The sequence below is a fragment of the Rana temporaria genome, chromosome 9 (genome assembly GCF_905171775.1).
Source record: "Rana temporaria chromosome 9, aRanTem1.1, whole genome shotgun sequence".
Classification (NCBI taxonomy): domain Eukaryota; kingdom Metazoa; phylum Chordata; class Amphibia; order Anura; family Ranidae; genus Rana; species Rana temporaria.
Genome location: NC_053497.1, coordinates 45,883,819 through 45,905,097, shown reverse-complemented (window position 1 = coordinate 45,905,097; position 21,279 = coordinate 45,883,819). Strand labels below are relative to the sequence as shown.

Here is a 21,279-nt window from a genome sequence, read left to right as displayed (position 1 = left end):
CTGACATGCGAAATCCGCATCCAATTCGCTTAGGTGTGAACCCAACCTCAAGGAAGGTTACCTTCCTTATATTTTTTATTTGACAAATTAACCTCTTTTCCATTTTTTTCCCCAGAAAAGAAATACATAACATAAATTGAGCTGCTCCAGTGAGTGAGTTTTACAGTTTTTTTTTTTAAAGGCTTATAAGTGGACGGAGAGGACTGCTTAATACTACAGATCAGTCTTTGGTAGGTCTTTCATCTTCACCCCCTATTCCGTTTCATATTAGTAGCATCTATAATATACCACTAAGTGCAACTCCTGTTTTTTGTCTTACAAAATAACATGGTATAAGTTGAAATTTCACCTTTAAAACATTCCGACATCCCACACTTTTAAGACAGATGAGTGCTGTCTGTGATATTTTATTTGTACTATAAGGCCTCTTTCACACAGGCGGACCAATTCGTTTTTAAGGTGGACCCGATTGGACCCATCATTATTCTCCTATGTAGCAGTGGATGTAAATAGGGCCGAAACAACTAATCGATTTATCGACAACTAATCGATTATGAAATTAATCGATTACAATTTTCATAATCGATTAATCGGCCAGTAACATAATGGGGTTAAAAAAACTAAAATTGGCCTTTTATAATACAAAAAAGCAAATCTCTACTGTAAATATTACTTTCACTGTCCCACAGTAAAAAAAATGAACCCTTAGAGCCGGTTCACACTGCGGCGGCACGACTTCGGGGGCGACTCGGCAAGGCGTCCTGAAGACGACTTCAGAGGCGACTTGCAAAATGACTTCTGTATAGAAGTCAATGCAAGTCGCCCCCAAAATCGTACAAGAACCTTTTTCTAAGTCGGAGTGACCCAGTGTGAACCGGCTCTAACAGTAGCGATTATTTGCTCTTTTTTGTACTTATTTTAGTTTTTTTTACCCCCCATTATGTTACTAAACATCTCAGGCCGGGGTCACACCTCTGTTTTTTGGTGCTTTTTGCAGAAACACACTACAGTTCATTTCCATGTTTTCCTATGGGACACGTTCACATCCATGATTTTTTTTCAGCTGCTACGTATTTGGAAAGGGGCGGGGACTTTTTAACGCAAAACAGTGCTATTTTTTTTTTTGGTTCAATATACTTCAATGGAGAAGCTGCAGAAAAGCATGTAATGTGTTGTTGCTGCAATTTGTGTTTTGTAATCTGCCCAACAACAAATTGGCCCAAAAAAATGTAAAAATGCTAATTTTAATTTTTTTAAGGCTATTATTCGATTAATCGAAACAATAATCGGCCAACTAATCGATTATGAAAATAATCGTTAGTTGCAGCCCTAGATGTAAACAAACAAAAACAGACAAAATGGCATCCCCGATCTGTCTAGCGGATCGGATGACAATCGGGCGTAAACAGACAGGCATTCAAATTACGCCTGAGCGCTCATAGGGGAGAGCAGGCTGTGTCCTGGCAGAGTCCGCCCAGTGTGAAAGTCGCCTTAGTTAAACTTTCGGGATAAGGTTTTGAGGTATACCCTCTTCTTCTAGGGTCCAACTTTAGAAGAGGGGCATATAACACGAAAGTTTCCTGAAAATGTAACTGCTAATGCAAGTAAAAAAACAATTATTACTGAAAGTCTTGTAAGTACCCTGATATGCCTACAATCACCTAAACATATATTTTTTTAATTTTTTTTTTTTTAATGGAGTTTATCATTCATATAACCAAGACTAGCCTATTAATAGAACCAGACAAACAAATTACCATAAGTAAAGGCCAGAATTGTCAAACTGTACTTCATTTGATGTTGGCGTGAAGACTGTTCGTTTTGCCCATCCTTTCCATGCACATTTCACAAATAGGCAAAATCCAAAAACTTTCAACACACAAATGTTACCAATGCAGTTCATATTACTGAAATATCGATTGTTAAAGTCCTTCAGTTGTAAGTCATAATGAATCTTCTTCGTTTCCTGAAAGTATATCCTTGTAGTGATAGTCAAGCAAGTACTGTTTCATAGCTCCTGGCAGTGGAAGTTGACTGATGGTGTTGTAGGGTATGGCAGCATTGACTGCTGCCCGACAAAGTTCTTGTAGGCTTAGAGCTGTAGTGCGATTTAGAGGTTTGGTTAGAAGTGGTTCAAAGAATGTACATGTTTTAGGATCATCGTACTGCTTCAGTAGGTTATCAATTGTAGGAGAGTGGACGCTCCCCCATGGAAAACTGAAGTACTTTTCTCTGTACTGAACACGAGCGTGGCGGGTACATCCTTTTCTGCGGAAAGTGACGGCAAAGGCGCAGCCTTCTTGGGATGAGTTTCGGAGGATAAACGTGCCATCAGGATGCCCTAGTAACAAAATTTCCGCTTGGTACTTGTCCAGATTTCCCCAGTAACAAGGCAATCTAGTCACCTCCCAAAGCTCTGCGATAAAAGAACATCCAACAGGAAGCAATGAACATGGATAGTAAACACTTTGGTCTTCATGCTTCTCTCCATAATGGTCAGATGCTGGAGGGGACATGTTGACCTGAGGCCTTCTATCAGGGTCTTATTTCCAGCCAGATCTTCATTGTCGTTTTATAAAAAAATAAAAAATAAACCTGTATCAAATCAGATCCACAATTAAAACATAGATGGCATATTTTTGTCATTGTTTTAGGTCCAAACCCTAACTAGATGACTAAAGAAAGCAAAAGATTTGAAAAGATTGAAAATGTATTTTTAAATATTATTTGTAAATTATTTAATTTCATTCCTTTTTGAAAGGCTATATGAGTCTAGTGATTGGTAGACAGTAATGTCATGGAAGTCAGCAGGAGGAACCGGTGAGAGCTGTGGGGGGGATGAGGGAGACCAACGCTCCCAGTAGCTGAGTTCAGCGGTCGTGTTCATCCCTTCATTTTCTAACTTGTACTTCTAGACAGACTTGAACTATGTTGGTGATTATGTAATGTACATTCTGTGCCCATATTCCCAACCCTAATGTGTACTGGATTGCGACAGAGGATTAGGCAACATGCAAATTTCTTGCAGAGCTACAGTTGGCTGTGTTCACTGGAAAACTGGATTTACACACAGATTTTCCATTCACGCTAGCAGCGAAGAGAGACAAATCTGCAGTGACAGCTATTGTATGCTGACAGCTGACTTCCATGGCTGTCAGGATACCTGAGCAGTGCATGCAATCTGATTGGATGCAGGTGCTGTTCTGCTGACAATATCCAAATTTGTATCCAGCAAATTTGATTGGACAATCGACTTTTGATGAGCAAAGTGGTGACTTCGGGGGGGGGGGCACAGCTCAAATTTCAGCCGATTCTGCAGGAAATGAAAGCAGGCTGAAAATCGAACTGTGGATGGCAGACTTTGGGATAAAACTAAACTTTTACCACCCACCTCTAAACTAGGATGGGCAGTATTATTTGCTCCCTTAGCTTGTGAAGCCAACAATACTCGCACCCATGTTTCCCATCTAGGTCCCTTACTGCAACTGGTTCCGGAACAGAGAGCCGATAATCCAGCAATGTGTTGGAGCCCCAGGACCACCACTCCCCTACTGTCCTCCTGAGATAACGTTGGTCCTCTTCTGTTTCCAGAGAGGACCCCGCCGGTGGCCATCCAGTAGGAAGTGTCCACGTCATACATGCAGTGATGTGAACACCTAAAGAAGGACCCCCAAATAGCAAGTAAAGACGATAGGAGAAGACTTGGGGCATCAGATGACCATGGGTCAAGGTAAGGAAAACAGTTTTTTTTTATTCCAGTGATCACAGGGGGGGGGGGGGGGTTGCATTGATCCCAGAGTGGAGCTCAACAGACTTATGGAAAACATATTGTCCATTAGTGCTGTCAGCTGAGACTGCCCCTGGAAAAGAAAAAAATGTTTCCCAAGTGTCCTTAATTTTCAGTGATGACCAAATCCATCTTTCAATATTGTTGGGTCTTTTGAAGTTAGGGCCTCAGGGTGTGTTTTCCTACACAGGATGCACAGGTGTCCTGTGCCATGAGTTCCATTCATGTCCATTGGGAGTTGCTGCTCCCCATTTGATTTCTTCATGGTTACGGGTACAAGTGGGTACCCCGAATGCAGACCATGTACGCACAGGAAACTGCACCCAGGTGGATATCAGATTGGGAGCAGTGGCTGTGTGTGTGCAGTCGCTGCATCCCAGTTGACATGTATGGAACTTCCTGCACACAGATGCATGAAACAACTGCACATCCACTCTCACAGGGGTGCAGTGTACACTTTAGTATGCCAGTGTGTGAACAAGGCCTAATATTTATTGCATCCTTAGGGGAGACATTCTTTAATATAAAATTCTTAATTGGGAGTTTAATGCTCAATGTTCTGTTATAACCATAATTTGCATTATAGCCTAAGATGCAGTGCAGAACAGGCTGCTCGCTAAGCAAAGTAAATATTCAATTTTAAACTGTATTTTCCCTTTGCAGAGTGACTGTTGGTGAATGAGGTGAGGCTATGTTCACTTTGAATATTCAATATTGTGTTAACAAAAATCCTGATTTCCCTGATGTTCAAGTCCCAAACTCATCCACCTGTTACCCTTCTCTGCCAATCCCTTCACTGACTACCACTCACCCGACAAATAAAATTCAGAATACTAACAACATACAAAGTCATCTGAAACTCTATCAACCAAACCAGCCTCTTCGCTCCTCCTAAGACCTCCTGTTCTCTATGACACTCATCACCTTCTCGCATGCTCACGTCCCTTCTCTAATGCATAGTACATATAATGATCGACCGATTTTATTTTATTTTTTTGCATGCCCTGCTCTGTCTTCCCTTTTAGGTGCTCACGGAAAAGGAAACTCTATAGGGAAGCCTATCCCACCTCCAGCTAAAGACTTTCACTTGTCCCTTTTTAGATTGTAAGCTCTCAGGAGCAAAGCCTTTCTTACCCTCTTATCCTGAATTCTACTGTAACTGTATAGTCTCCCTTTATATTGTAAAGCGCTGTGAAAACTGTTGTTATTTATATAATACAGAATTTATATAATGCCAATACAGCTTAAACGTTAATTTTGCTAGGTGAGAAACCTTTTTTAGTCGTTTTGTGAAAAGGGAAAGGGTATGGGCTTCTTAAGCCTAGTACATACGGGCTAAATGTCAGGTGGCTTTAGCCGGTTCAATAGAAACCAGACGATATTCGGCCTGTGCGTACTGGAGTTGGCATGACCGAAAAAGGTAATTTGAATGAATGAATGAATGAAAGACTTATATAGCGCAGCACATGCGAACTGAATCGCCTCTGGGCGCTTGTTGTTTCTGTCTCTTGACATCAGAAAAGCAGAGTTTTGATCTGCCTTCTGAAGGCCAGGTGGTTTTCCTCCAGCCGAATGCTGGCTGGTAAAGCATTCCATAGTCTAGGACCCTGGAAAGCAAACCTTCTTTCTCCTTTGGACTTGTATCTTGCTTTGGGTACCTTGACCAGATTTTGGTCGGTAGATCGCAGAACGCGATTGGAATTATGGGGTTCTATCTTGTCGCAAAGATATTGCGGAGCCTTCCCATTGATGCACTTATGCGTCAGACAGAGTGCTTTAAATGCAATTCTGTCTTTTACTGGCAGCCAGTGAAGGTTTCTCAACAAAGGTGAGATTGATTCCCATGGTTTTTTCCCAGTCACCAGTCTGGCAGCCGTATTTTGAACGACTTGCAGACGAGAGATTTGGTACTTTGGGAGTCCGAGGTAAAGGGCGTTTGCATAGTCCAGTCTGGAGTTCACAATTGTTCCCACCACAACTGCTACGTCTTCTTTGGGAATAAATGGAATACGTCTGCGTAGTAGACGCAACAGATGGTGAGATCCGCTGACTACTGACCCTATTTGTGCGTCCATTGTCATGTAGGTGTCGAAGATGACCCGAGACTTTTGACTTTGGAGCTAGGGGTGATGATTTGGCCCAGAATGGGAGGGGGTGTCCAGGTTGGTGCTGGTTGTCACTTGCGGCTGGCGTGAAACATGAGAAGTTCTGTTTTAGAGCTATTGAATTTAAGATAACTCTTAGTCATCCAGTTTTCTATTAAAGAGAGACATTTCTCTAACCTGAGATGATGATCCTTTTTGTTGCAGATGCGAAAATACAATTGCGTGTCGTCTGCGTATGAGTGATAAAGTAGTTCTTGGCTACTGATGATTTTAAAGAGAGGCCGAAGATAGATGTTGAAAAGCATCGGTGACAGGGGGGACCCTTGGGGGACTCCACATGACACCGTTCGCTTCTCTGACGTGAAAGATCCCAGTTTCACTGTTTGTGATCGGTTTTCAAGAAAAGAGGAAAACCATGGTAGATCACCTTCTGCGACTCTGGCTACTTCAGCCAGTCGCGTCAGTAACAGTTTATGGTCTACCGTGTCAAAGGCGGCACTTAGGTCCAGTAAAACCAGGAGACAGGATTCTCCTTCGTCTGCTGCTTCAAGTACGTTGTCCCATATTTTCAGTAATGCTGTTTGCGTCCCGTGTCCGGGACGGAAGCCTGATTGAAATGGATCGAGTAGATTATGGGTATCCAGATGCTGTTGCAGCTGTTGTACCACTACTTTCTCCATTACCTTGGAGAGAACGTTTAGGCCTGTTATGGGACGGCGATGAGTTGGGTCCTTAGGGTCTAGGGTAGGTTTTTTCAAGATGGGCTGGATTGTGCCCTCTTTCAGCAAGGAGGGCACTATGCCTTCCTTAAATGACTGATTTATCAGCTGCGTGATAGGTGGTGCCAGGATGTCGGCACATTCCTTCAGCAGTTTAGTAGGGATAATATCATTAGGTGCTGTGCTGTTTCGCAAAGTACCAATGATGGTTTTTGTGGCATCGATGGAAATGGGTTCCAGAGTGAACATTGTCGACTGTGGGAAGTATTCGTTAGTGTTATATGGTTGATTGAAGTGGGTATTGTTCTGTCGAATGCTTTCCCGGATTCCCTCAATTTTGTTGATGAAGAAATCCGACAATTCATCGCAGAATTCTTGGGAATCTGAGTTGGGGGCTTCAAGACATCCTGGACTCATGGTCTGGGAGACCATCTTGAAGAGGGGCGGTTTAAGGCGCTGTTGATAGCCATAGAAAAATTTTGTTTCTTGGCTTTGAAGATTTCTTTATGGTATTTTCTCGTTATTGCCTTGTAGATGAAGAGGTTTTCCTCTGAAGCGAATTTGGCACCTGATCAGCACTGTCAGTGGCTAAGAGCCCTGACCGGATAGTTTTTTTTTTGGGGGGGGGGGGGGGTGCCGTCCATTCGTCCGCCTGCCTGTCGGAACACAATAGCACAGCAGGGGAAATCGATGTACGAACATCGGATAGTTAGTACAGTGGCTCCTCCTGAGCTGTCAGTTTTTGTTTTTTGTTTTTCATTTAGCCCTCCCGGGTTGAACAAAAATAAACTACTGGTGTGTACTAGGCTTTAAAGGGACCCTGTCCCCTCAAGGTCACTTTCTCTTTTTAGGTCACTAGCTGTAAAAGATGATGTAATATTCTTAACTTTCCGTCAGTCCATGTAATAAAAAGTAATCATTCTCTGCTCCCCAGTTGCTGCATGTATTCTTTCTATCGGAGTATGGCTGCTGTGGTTTCTCCCATGGGCTTTTATATCCTGTATTGGTGGAACTACAGTGGCCAGGGGAGAGAGCTGGAATTCCACTTTTTCAACAGTCAAACACCTGGGGAGGGGAGCGATGGGGGATTTTCAATATACAGGGTGCTGGAAAGGTAAGTGTGTTACTTTTTCTTTCACGAAAGGTAAGTATGTTACTTTTTCTTTCACAGTGGTTGGCAACTACAGTAAAACCTTGGTTTGAGAGTAACTTGGTTTCAGAGCATTTTGCAAGACAAGTAAAAAGTTTTAATAAATTTTGGCTTGATATACAAGTGATGTCTTGATGTACAAGTAGCGTCATGTCACAACCGAGTATAAAATAGAAGAGGGGCGCCTCCAAGTGTAGCAATATGGTTACATTTAATGAAGGTACAACATTTAGCAACTCACATTGTTGATGATTAAAATAGGCACATCTAAGTATGCAGGGATCCGGGGGTAAAGAGTTGTCCACATGCACCATCCTCTGCACCACCATTGTTGTCGTCCCTTCCACGCTGCACTCCATGAGCAGTTCAAGCCTCGCTTTCAGATGGCTCTACTGCAGAGTAGTCTTTCCAGTCACAATTGCAGACTGATAGTGGTGAGAGCCGGCGGTGAGGAGGATGGTCTATGTGGATCACTTTACCCCGGATGCCTGCATACTTGGATGTGCCTCCTTTTAATCATCAACCATGTGAGTTGCTAAATGTTGTACCTTCATTAAATGTAACCATATTGCTACATTTAGAGGCTCCTCCGTTCTCTTTTATACTCTGTAGCTCCTGCTGGATTTTGCTTCTAATCCCATTGTGGATGCTGCCATTTGTGGATGGACATTTTATGGATGCACAACCTGGTCACATTGCTGTAATATTTTTATATGGACTATAAACTGAAGGACTTATGAATAAATGGTTGTGGAACGAATCATTTTAGTTTCCATTGTTTGTTATGGGGAAATTTGCTTTGATATACAAGTGCTTTGGATTACAAGAATGTTTCTGGAATGAATTATGTTTGCAATCCAAGGTTTTACTGTAGTGCCTTAGGATACATAAATGTTTTCTAATTGCATGGTATGTTACTTCAAAGGAAACCTGTGGCCTGTAATGTTGCGTTTAGGTGGAACTAAACGCTGAAATACCCACCTTTTATAGTGATTGTAAATGCTATTTTTTTTTTTATTATTATTAATAAAATTACAAACATGTTGTACATACCAGCTCTATGTAAAACCAATTACACAGAGCAGGTAAGTATTACATGTTTGTCATTTTAATATAGGTGGGGGACCTCCTGCAGCCCACTCTTTGTCCATTGCCCCCAGCTCCCTCCTCACTGACAGTGATTGACAGCAGCAGGAGCCCATAAGTTCTGCTGCTGTGTCTAAACCTATGAGGAAGGGAGGGAGAGAGCCGCTGCTCTCGTGCACATTGCTGGAGCAGCATGCATAAGGTTTGTTGCCTTAATGCATAGAATGCATTATGATAAAAAAAAAAACACCTCCTCTTCTTAGAACCACTTTAACTCCAATGGTCCGACAGCCCTCAATCTTCCTCACCGGCATCTTCTCACTTTATCCAGGTGCCAACCATCTTTGCCATCTTGATTGGCTGGTAACTCCACCTTATGCGCAGGGCTTCAGTAATCACAGAACATAGGCACAATCCCAGAATGTATGTAAATGTGCACCTTAGCGTACATTCTAAGGAAGACTGAAAGCAGCCAGGTAGGTTTATTTTATTGCAGTGGAAACATCCTGCCTGCTCACAGTTTAAAAAAAAAAAAAGCTTTAAACCAAAAAGTGACCAAGACTCATTTTAGGGGGTACTCACACTGGCCTTGAATGCCTTGTTCCAAACCAGAGTATGAGTGTCCCCACTACCCTGCTGGTCTGCACCTCCCTGCAGGCCTGATCTCCAGGTGTTCCAGGACTCCCACTAGCTTATGTCATCAACTCCGCCAGCCAGACCACAGTGATACCTGCTTCCATGCTCCATGAGAGTTCTATGCTCAGGTATAGCTATCACAACTAAGCATACCATGCCAAAGTACAACTATGCACCAGGCAGGCCCAGTACTGCCACTAGGGCTCCCAGCCACTGGTGTTCTTACTGTCTTCTCTCTGCAGCAAACAACAAAGTCTCGGCATCAGTAGGCAGCCGCCGCTCAGTTCGCACATAGGGGATTATTTACTAAAGCCGAAGATGGCAAAATCAGGCTCACTTCTGCATAGAAACCTATCGGCTTTCAGGTTGTATTACCAAAGCTTAATTGAACAAGCTGAGATTAGAAGCTGATTGACTACTATGCACAGCTACACCAGATTCTGAGTGCACCAGCTTTAGTAAATCTCCCTCATAGTGTCGGAGGCGCAGTGGCGGAGGAGGACTGTGTCCCGAATGAATGGAAGCAAGCAAACATTGATTGATTGGACGCTGGTGAGGCTGCATTTGATGGGGCGCTGGTGAGGCTGCATTTGATTGGCACTTCATTAAAAAGATGGGTATATACATGGGAAGGGCAAAGGGGGTGGAGTCAGAGGTGGAGCCAATTGGGGGGGAGGGGTTTGATTTCGTCTAGGGTAGGGGCCCGCGGAGCCCTCTGATGTGGCCCGTGACCTCCTGCTCTGGGATGGAATAGAATAGAAGACTGTTATTAAAGGTCAGTTTATTACTAAAATCACAGTGTATATATGGGTATATCTATTCTGCAGTGGTTACCGGGCTGCTTTCAAACTGATCCGCAGGTGCAGAGCAGTTTACCTGCGGGTTACCTGCACTGAGCCATAGACTTCTGTTATTACCTGTGGGTTTGGTGAGCTTTCTGAAAGTGCCCCAAACCTGCAGAATATAATAGAAGTTTATTGCAAAGTGCAGGAAAGCCAAAAGATACACTGCATTGCACCCGTGGTGAGGGTAAACCACAGCGCATCAGTGTGAAAGCAGCCTTGGGCCCCTTTCACACGGTCAGTCCGACCAATTAGACCCTCCATTAACCTCCAAGTAGTGGCAGACATAAATCGACTTGTGTTTTACCTCCAATACGATCTGCTAAAAAGTATCGTGGGCTGTGTCCGCTCTGCATATGCAGAGCAGACAAAGACATCCCATCAACCCGCTCCGCACATTGTGGCCTGTGACTGGTTACCAAGTCGCTTAAGTAGCCCTCGCTCTTCAAAAGGTTGGGCACCCCTGGTCTAGGGTGTCAAAAATCCTTGCACCAGCCCTGGCCCCAGGTGACCTCTTTCAAGTGGGTTAGGGTATGGTACAGGGTGATCACACTATATTAAAATTAACTGGACTTTGGGGGTCAAACATGCTCATGTACAGTACTATACCTTTAGAGTTGCAGAGACACAGTGATGTAGTGGCCTAGAATTGTAGCTGGGATGTATAGGCGTCTGATATACTCGGAAGTGCAAGTTGTTGACGATGTTAATGGTAGTCCTAGATCTACAAGTGAGCAGAGATTGTCAACAAAGGCACTATTGGTAATATATATAATATGTATTTGCCTTTTTACTAGATTAGTAGTGCCAATTCTTAAAGAATATATTAACCCAAAAGACTAAAATGTTATATATTGCAGTTTACCAGTTCTTTAATGTGGTGGCTGCTTTAGTTAAAATTTTTAGGCTAAGAACATATATAGACAGTACAGAAAATACCTGTTGACCTTGTCAGAAATGCAGTGTCTTTTTCACTTCCTGTGAGCTGAAAAGAAACCACAAAGGAGTTTATTGTCTAAACTACTAATCCCATAATTTCACCACATGGGTACAGTGGACAAATGAGTGTAGCCACGAAGGGGAAAATGGACCAGAAAATGAAAAATGAATGTAACCACCTCGTCCAAGGCTGCATTATGGGGAGCTTGTGTCAAATTTTTAGTTTCTGCAAGATTTTGGTCATCATTTTAAGATGCAGATATGCTATAAATACTGTAGAACAATCAACCTAACCATAAGGTAACCAAGAGGTCATGGATTGGAAAATGTGAGTTAAGCCCCGTACACACAGGCCAAATGTTGGCCGACATTGACCCGTGTGTAAGCCAGAGGATCCGTCAGATGCCGGTGACTTGTCCTTAAGGTTCCCCTAACGTGAAAGTTCCTTCAAGGACTGCGCAGGCGCAAACTTGCCGACGGAAATCTCCGAACCTCGCCCGGCATCCAGGCTCATTCTTTAACATCACCGTGGATTGGAGGATGTTAAAAAAAGAGCCAGGAGGCCGAGCGAGCAGAGCGAGCCGTCCGAGCGAAGCGAGGATGTGAGGCCGACTGACCATTTTCCTCGAAACCCACGTCGCCCTTGATGCCGGCCGAGGTTCGGAGATTTCTGTCGGCAAGTTTGCGCCTGCGCAGTCCTTAAAGGAACTTTCTCGTTAGCCGGAACCATATCGGCAGATCAGATTGCGCCTGCGCAGGAACTTTCACGATAGCCGGAACCATATCGGCAGATCACCGGTCATTTGGCTGTGCTTCTGTCAGACAAGCATGCTGGAAAACCAGCTCCCCATCAGCGCTCTCAGCCAATGGAGCGTGGTGATTGAAGGGTTCTGATGGGGTATGCCCCACCAGAACACAACAGCTCGTGGTGGGAGATCGCTGTACTAACCTCGGATCGTTAGTACAGCGGCTCCGACCGGTGCTGACTTTTTTCATTCAACCCGCTGGGTTGAACGGAAAAAAATAATAGTGTGTACCAGGCTTTACGAAGAGGAACCTGTTTTGTCAGTGATAAATGTGGTCTGGACTGGGCTTCACCCTGCAGGTGTGGAGCCAGATGATTCAGACAGTCGAAAACAAAGACGCAAGGCGCATCTCCGCCAGCAAAACCTACAAAGCCGTTCCTTTTGATGTGAAGCCTTGGTACCCAAAGAAGCCCATTTTTGAAGGGCTGTGAGGAGTCACTAGGGAAACTTGGTACTTCAAGGGAATTGGGGTTTAAGGGAGGCATTCTCTGCTTAATCTCATTGTTCTGTCAGTGTGGAAGATCTGTAAGTTGAACCCATTGTACCTATACTTGTTGGTAAACTCCCTTTACTAACTGCAAAACGAAACTGGAAAATTCTATACTTAAAGTTCTGTATATTCTAGGCTTCTAGATCAGTGGTCTCCAAACTTTCTAAACAAAGGCCTGGTTTACTGCCCTTCAGACTTTAGGGTCGGAGTGGCCAGTGGAAGTAGAAAATGCCCCCGCATCAGTGGGAGTAAAAAAAAATGACATAGTGCCTGTCAGTGGCAGCTGGTGCACAAACTTTTTGGGGGGCGCAAGCAAACCGAAAAATTCTGGAAAAAAACCCCCATCAATTGCAGCCTCACTGTGCCCCATGAAACGCCCCCACTGTGCCCTGTCTCGGTGGAGCAATGAGTGATGGCGGCAGGTAGTGAGTGGTGTTCTCCATGCTCCTTCATGTCCTCAATGTCTTCTCCCATCCTCTACTCTCGTCCTCACTTATAAATGAACGCCTAGGTGTCCAATCACAGTGCCTGACGTTCCAGTCAATCAGGTGACGGGTAACAGGCCCGAGTACCTGATTGGTTGAAAGGTGGTTCAGCGTTGGGAAAGCAAATATTCATTTGCTTTTCTAACACAGCTGGGTGAGCTGCGAGTGCCTGTTTACCATTTTTGACGCCTATTAGAGCCTATGGCTCTAATCAGAGACTTCAAAACACCCCCCATCGCTGTAATTCAGGCGCAATGCATGAATCTATCCATTGGTGATAGAGGGAGTGGCTGTAAAGAAGGGGAGGCACCCGTGCGCTCTTATGGACGCACTGCCACTGGTGCCTGTAGTCGGTAAAAGGAGGAATAGTGCCAATTATGGTAGTTTGGAGACCACTGATCTAAAACAGTGGTCTCCAAACTTTCTAAACAAAAGGCCTGTTCACTGTCTTTCAGACTTATGGGGGGGGGGGGGGGGGGCCGTTGTGGCCAGTGGAAGCAGAAAATGCCCCAGCGTCAGTGGGAGTAAAAAAATTACATAGTGCCTGTGGTCAGTAGTAGGAGGAATAGTGCCCCATCATTGGCATCAGTGGCAGGAATTGTACCCCATTGCTGGTGTCAGTGGGCAAAAAAATACCCCATCATTGGTGCCAGTGGAAGTAAAAATGCCCCATTGTTGAGGTTGGTGAGAGGAATGGTCTCCCACAATTGGTGTCAGTGGAAGGAATGGTGCCCCCTTGATGTCGGTGGAAGGAATGGTGCCCCCTTGATGTCGGTGGAAGGAATGGTGCCCCCTTGATGTCGGTGGAAGGAATGGTGCCCCCTTGATGTCGGTGGAAGGAATGGTGCCCCCTTGATGTCGGTGGAAGGAATGGTGCCCCCTTGATGTCGGTGGAAGGAATGGTGCCCCCTTGATGTCAGTGGCAGGAATAGTGGCCGTATAAAGGCAAGCAAAGGGCCGCATTCGGTTCCCTCTACAAGCATGCATATGTAATGATAAAATATGACATACACAAAAATAAACGCAGCAAAACCTGGTATAGGACACCAGGAAAAGGGTTACTATGGTAGCAGATGGATCATAGTAGAGTAAATCTTTAAAATATAATTTTAAATACTTTATGCCACTCACGCAAGTCCCGTCCTACTGGGTAAGCTGGCCGTGAGAAGGAGACAGGAAAAGCAGATGAGACACACCACACAGTCACATGACGTACAGGCGCTGGCGGTTGTGTTTATCTCCATCGGGCACACACACCACAGGAGAAAGCACTACAGGATACATGTGGACTGGTCACTGGAAAGATTTTTCCTAGTGGACTACAGCATGGCAATGGTAATGTACCCACCATATGCAATGTAATAATATATAAGCCAAGCATAGGAAGCTTGCTATAGTGATCTGGTCACACATAATATGCCATCTTTGCATCTCCATGTTTTTCTGATTCCGCATATACTTGCTGACCCCATTAGGTCAATACTACAGCAACTACTCAGGTGCACCGATTTTCTAGAGGAACGATCAATCTCATGTACTAATGTCTTTGGCACAACAGGATTCATTGTTTCTCTGGCTACACATACTTGTCTGAACATTCCTGCTTCCTTATCCATTCCATTGAGCAATCCAGCCTCAGCTATACCAGTCCACACCAGCCGGCTTCCCTTCCTCCGCACCCCCCCCCCCCCCCACCTTGTCCCTGGGGCCACACACGGAAGTTATGCCTTTTCCCTACTGAGAATTATATCCGGATTGTTACCAACAAGGCGTAATTACACCGGCCATCCGTTCTATGTGTTGTTACATGGCGTCAGGACGGATCACAATGTTTTATGTTGTGTGTCATGTTTATGTCTAATGTATTTGGGTGTTGCACACGTGTCACGGAATGTTTCATTGACAGCCTTGTATATTGTGAAGCTGTGTTAACCTTTTGGCCGACACTTCTATTTCTGCCATTTCTTGCCTTATTAAAATTATATTGTAAAGATTTACTCTACTATGAGCCATCTGTTACCATAGTAACCCTTTTCCTGGCGTCCTATACCAGGTCATGCTGTGTTTATATGTATTTGGTTTCATACACCAGGGTTGCCCAACCAGTGGCCTGTGGAGCCCTCTGATGTGGCCCGCAACCTCCTGATCTGGGATGGTGGTTTGGTATCAGTGTGAAAGCAGCCATGGGACCCAATCGGCCCCCCCATTCACCTCTATGTCCACTTACCTCCAATCCACCCAAAAAAAAGGGGATCCATCCCCTTCCGTCTGGGCGAATTGAATTGGAGGGCCCATAGTGTAGCGTGGTCTATGTCCGTGTCCGTTCAGCATAAGTAGTATGGACACAGTCCTGTCATCCACCCATTCCACTCATTTTGGCCCGCAACCGGTTACCAAGTCACTTCAGTGGCCCTCGTTTTTCAAAATGTTTGGGCACCCCTGCCCTACACGGTGAGTGATCTATGAGCGACCACCCCATTTGAGTGGACCATTTTTAGCCACACCTGTTCCTTTTATGTTTAGCATACATAAATATAACTGTACACAAATATAACTGTACACTATTCAAAGATTTTTTTTTTTAAACATTAAGGCGTAATTTCATGGACGTTTTTACAGCCACTTTCTTTAGCCTTTTTTACAGCTTAAAAACGCCTGTCCATGTTTTTGTTTTTTTTTTGAGCTGGAGCTCAAAAAACGCTGCGGTAGCGTTTTTTAACGTCTGACGTTTTTACAGCTCTACTCTGGAGCTTCAGAATGCACTGGTCCTGGTTTTTTTTTGCAGCTTAAAAACGTCTCAGCCATCTACAGCTCAAAAACGTCATGGTGGGCATGAGGCCATAGACTAACATTGAGAGCCGTTTTTAAGCTGCAAAAAACGCTCAGAAAAGTGGCTGTAAAAACGTCCATGGAAGTGAAGCCTAACATTTATAAAATTCTTTACATTAAATTGTCAAGGGTATGCATTCACTAAAGCCTCACCTTCATACCAGGACTTATTTCTTGTATTAATGACAGACAGCGCATTATGTCATCTTCTAAGTGACTAAGGGGATTAAGTCTGAAAAGTCACCTTACAAAAAATTATTATTGCCCAACCAATCATCTTCCAAGTGTTGTACCTAAAGTCCATTGTCTGAAAATAAAGCAAGCAGTCTGGTAGGTATGAACAATCTGTATAAAAATATATATTTTCCATACAGTAGTGCTGGAATCCTTCCAGGGGTCTCAAACTGGCGGCCCTCCAGCTGTTGCCAAACTACACGTCCCATCATGCCTCTTCCTGTGGGAGTCATGCTTGTAACTGTGAGCCTTGCAATGCCTCATGAGACTTGTAGTTTCGCAACAGCTGGAGGGCCACCTGTTTGTGACCCCTGCGCCCTTCCAGTGACATGTTCCACTTGAACGTTTTATGTTCACTCCAAGCCCCCTTCACTCAGTTCAATACAAACTGCCAGGTTAAGGTAAACCTTTTAAGGTAGAGCAACAGATTGTTGTACAGTTGGATGAATTGGGTGCAGGGACCTTTACTGCCATTGTGCTCTTGCTGGGCATTCCTTTTAAGGAGGGGTGGGCTCCCTCCAGGCATACCTGCCCTAATCTATCCATTCTTATATGTGCTATTACTATGGAGACTCTGGAAATTTAGAGTTAGGACCGCAGTATATAGAGAGGTCCCTTGGCATGGGCACTGCGGTTTATGCATATATTTGCAAATGTGTGCAAACAAAATACTGTTTTTTAATGTAAACTGTAAGGACAATTTAGTTATTTTGCAGGCTGGCTGGGAAATCTTTTTTTTTTTTTTTTTGCATGCCTAGTCTCCAATTTGAAAACAAATAGGTTACTTAAGTATGAAAATTCTTGTACGATCGAATAAAAATTCAGAAGTGATGTATTGTATCTGGTATCGTACGAGAGAATTTTTCATGTCGTCGCTTCGGAAAGTTCCAGACGAAAGTTGTGTACTAGAGATCAGATTATCGTCGGGTCGCTTCAAAAGCAGTATTTTTTGTACGATATTCTGATCGTGTGTACAGGGCTTAACCACTTACCAAATACTGCTTTTGAAGCGATCTTACGATATGTAAACAAGGCAGATAGCTGTTCTGTGAGAAGGGAAGGTTGTGATCATGTGTTCCTACAGTAACATGGATCTGTGCCTTCCCATAGTACAAGCACTCCCCCAGCACACATTTAACCCCATTGATCGCTCCTGATGTTATTAGTACAGAGACAGTGCATATTTTTCACACTGATCCCTGTATTAGGCCCCTTTCACACCTGTCAGTTTTGACGGCGGACCTGACGGCTGCTCCATGCATCTCTATGGAGCGTCGGATGTCAGCGGAGACATGTCCGCTGACATCCGACCCGATTCAAAGGGACTGATCTCCCGCTGAGCTGGCGGACTCCGTAGTGAGTGATTCCGCCTCGTGTGGAAGGGGTCTTAGTGTGACTGGTGCCCAAAAAGTGTCACCTAGGGGTTTATTTCAGCGACTTACTGCAGGACTGCGACATTGCAGTGGACAAATTGAACACCAAGGGCTCATTTACACTTGCTTCGGCTTATACACACATTAACGGCTAGTTTACGCTTGCTTCAAAACATGGCTACGGACACGCATTGTTAAAGCTCTCTGAACGCCAGTCAAAGCCCCTGTCACTAATTAAAATGGTTAGCTTACATTCCTGTTTACACCTTGCTTTGGCTTTGTTTCAAAAATTATACCCCATGTAGCTTTAGTGGTGCTTCAAAACCTCTATATCGAAGCACCAAAAGCAAGGTGTAAACAGGACTGTAAGCTAATCATTTTATTTAGTGACAGCTGCTTTGACTAGCGTGTCCAAAGCCATGTTTTGAAGTGTAAACTAGCCCTTAGGTTTTATTTACTAAAGGCAGAGAGGGCAAAATTTGTCTCAATTCTGCAGAGAAACCAATCGGCTTCTAACCTCAGCTTGTTGAAATAAGCTTTAGCAACAAAACCTGGAAGCTGATTTTTTTGCAGAATTGTGACCAAGTTTGCCCTCCTTACCTTTTTAGTACATAAGCCCCTAATTTGTCTGTCGCAATGTCGTAGTCCCGCTGTAAGTTGCTGATCGCCACCATTACGAGTAAATAAATACAAATTCCTTAAAGGGGTTGTAAAGGTTCGTCTTTTATTTTCTAAATAGGTTCCTTTAAGCTAGTGCATTGTTGGTTCACTTACCTTTTCCTTCAATTTCCCTTCTAAATGTTTTTTTTCTTTGTCTGAATTTCTCACTTCCTGTTTCTCCTCAGTAAGCTTTCCACCATCATCCGAGCCGTGGAAAGTCCTTTAGAACAGCTTACTGAGGAGGAACAGGAAGTGAGAAATTCAGACAAAGAAAAACAACATTTAGAAGGGAAATCAAAGGAAAAGGTAAGTGAACCAACAATGCACTAGCTTAAAACTTTTGCGCAAACCATCAATATACGCTTTTTGGGATTTTCTTTAAAGCGGGGGTTCACCCTAAAAAAAAAAAAAACTGTTCTATCCAGCATACTGCTGACATCAACAGTATGCTGGATTTTTTTTTTTTCAGTCTTTACTTGCCTTTTTTCGTCGTTTTCACCCGTCTTCCGGGTTCTCGCTCCCCCGGGGAGTAGGTGTTCCTAAGCTCTGCATAGATGAGTGACGTGCGCGTCATCGGCTTCCGAAAATATCCGAGTGGGACTCGGCACTTTACGGTGCCTGCGCAGTCAGCTCTACACGGCAGGCGCAGACGCCGTATAGCGCTGTAAAGAGCCGAGACCCCGTCGGATATTTTCGGAAGGCGATGACGCGCACGTCAATCATCTATGCAGAGCTCCTCGTCGGGGAAAAGGAGCGACACGCCCACTCCCCGCAAAGGAAGAAGACCTGGAAGTGCGGCTGAAGACAGGTAAGTGTACACAAAAAAAAAAATTGACAACGTTACAAGCCTTTATTAAGGCTAGAGATAGGTTAGGCAAAAAATACATTTTAGGGTGAACCCCCGCTTTAATCAAAAACATGTAGCAGAATACAATTGGCCTAAACCGATGAAGATTTTTATTTATTTTTTTACTGGATATGTTATATAGCAGAAAGTAAAAAAAAAATATATATATATATAATTTTAAATTGTCAGTTTTTTTTTTTTTTTATAGCGCAAAAAGCAGAGGTGAATAAATACCACCAAAAAAGAACTCTATTTGTGGTAAAAAAAGAAATAAAAAAAAAGAAACCTACATTTTATTTGGATACAGCGTCGCACGACTGCACAATTGTCAGTTGAAGTAACGCAGTGCCGTATTGCAAAAAATGACCTGGTCATGAAGAGGGGTAAAGCTTCCAGGAGGTTAATCTGCAGCAGAGCAAGGACTGATGTGAACGGTCCATGCACCCAGTAAATGCTGCAGAATTTGTCAGTATTATATAAATTCAATATGAAAATAAAATGGTAATAGATGGGCTTAAATAAAAAAACAATGCAAAACCGACCTAATCCCGCACCCCCTCCCCATATTGCCCAACATATGCCTTTATCTTACCTCCAGTCCAGCGTCTTTTAGTCCTTACACCAGCAGAAGTGAAATGGGCACATCCACAGGAAGGAGATCTCGTCACCTGCACAGTCCTGCCGAGTAATGAACTGATTCAGCAAGCTCTCAGGTTTTGAGTATGTAATTATTATTATTATTATTATTATGAGTAAGCTGTCTCTCTAGTGCCAATGCTGGGAGGGCGGGAGCTGTGTGTGTGTAATAGTGTACTATACCTGCAACGTGTCCTCACTGTACTCACTGTACTGTACTCTCTGCTCCAATAATAGACTCCGGCAGCAGGACAGACTACAGTGTATATTTATTGTCTGAGCTGATTGGACGGGTGTGCTGTTTTCTGTTCCAGGTCTATACAATTAAACGTTTTACTACATTCACATGTGAAGACAGCAGCTTGTTTGTTTGAGCCACGTTTTTCAGCAGTCATCAGGTAATCCCTAAAATCTCATATAAACTTTAACATGATAATGGAATTTCAAAAGTCATTTACAATATTTTTTATGCTGAATCTGTCATTAAAATAATAAAAGTGATCATACCATGAAGGTTTTTGTTTAGGAATTTCCTGTCGTAACGCTGGGTTGTCGTCATGCTACAAGTACCTGATTTAACGCACGTTAAAGGGGTTGTAAACTCTTGTGTTTTTTTTTTTAAAATAACAAACATACTTGCCTCCACTGTGTAGTTCGTTTTGCACAGTGTGGCCAGGATCCTCCTCTTCTGGGGTCCCCCAACGGCGCTCGCGGCTCCTCACATCGGTGAAGCCCCTGGGAGAAACGCGCTCCCTGGGGGTTACCTCGTGGGCATGCTCCCAAGTCCAGCATTTGCGTCCATAGACACAGAATGCCGGACTTGGCATCCGCATAATTGGATTTGATTGACAGCAGTGGGAGCCAATGGCTGCTATCAATCTATCCAATCAAGAGCCGAGAACCCCAGGCAGAGAGGTACAGCGCGTCTCCGCCAAGGGAATGAATGGGCTCAGGTGAGTAAAATGGGGGGGCTAGGGGGCCGGTCAGTGCAGGAAGTTTTTTCACTTCTGGCATAGGATGCATTAAAGCGGAGTTCCACCCAAAAGTAGAACTTCCGCTTTAAGCACTCCTCGCCCCCTTACATGCCACATATGGCATGTCATTTTTTTTGGGGGGGGGGGGGCTTCAGTAGAAGTGGGACTTCCTGTCACACTTTCTACTTCCACCTAACCGCCTAGGCGACCGCCTGTCCATTCCGGGAGCGCAGTGCGACTCGCGCATACGCAGTGTGTGCCTGGCCGTGAAGCCGAAAAATCTGTCATGGCCGGGTGCCCAGAATGTGAATGGAGGCGCCGAGGAGAGGAGTGATGGTCCGTGCGGCCGCATTGTTGGACCGTGGAAAAGGTAAGTATCTGTTTATTAAAAGTCAGCAGCTATACTTTTTGTAGCTGCTGACTTTTAATAAACATTAAAAGGCTGGAACTCCCCTTTGAGGCATAGGATGCATTAAAGGGGTTGTAAAGGTTCGTTTTTTATTTTCTACATAGGTTCCTTTTAGCTAGTGCATTGTTGGTTCACTTACCTTTTTCCTTTGATTTCCCTTCTAAATGTTTTTTTTCTTTGTCTGAATTTCTCACTTCCTGTTCCTCCTCAGTAAACTGTTCTGGCTGACTAACCCCCAGCCAGAACGGCTCGGATGATGGTGGAAAGCTTAC

General features: G+C 44.0%; 1 protein-coding gene across 7 annotated transcripts; it reads right to left on the bottom strand.

Annotated features, from left to right (window-relative positions):
• Positions 1–1,308: 1,308 nt before the first annotated feature.
• Positions 1,309–19,985, bottom strand: LOC120913441 (suppressor of cytokine signaling 4-like). 7 transcript variants are annotated; one of them, XR_005743514.1, is made up of 5 exons: positions 19,808–19,985; positions 19,581–19,666; positions 11,265–11,310; positions 10,935–11,049; positions 1,309–2,595 (listed from the first exon to the last, which is right to left on the bottom strand). XR_005743514.1 is itself a non-coding variant. In XM_040323365.1 (3 exons), exon 3 carries the CDS (start codon positions 2,514–2,516, stop codon positions 1,944–1,946), a length of 573 nt encoding a protein of 190 aa, XP_040179299.1. In that variant the 5' UTR covers positions 2,517–2,595; positions 10,935–11,049; positions 19,581–19,785; the 3' UTR covers positions 1,309–1,943. The 7 variants fall into 7 exon arrangements, 4 of the variants coding, with proteins under 4 accessions (XP_040179299.1, XP_040179300.1, XP_040179301.1 ...); XR_005743515.1 differs by lacking the exon at positions 19,808–19,985 and having other exon boundaries at positions 1,309–2,559; positions 19,581–19,801; XR_005743513.1 differs by lacking the exon at positions 19,808–19,985 and having other exon boundaries at positions 19,581–19,799.
• Positions 19,986–21,279: the final 1,294 nt, after the last annotated feature.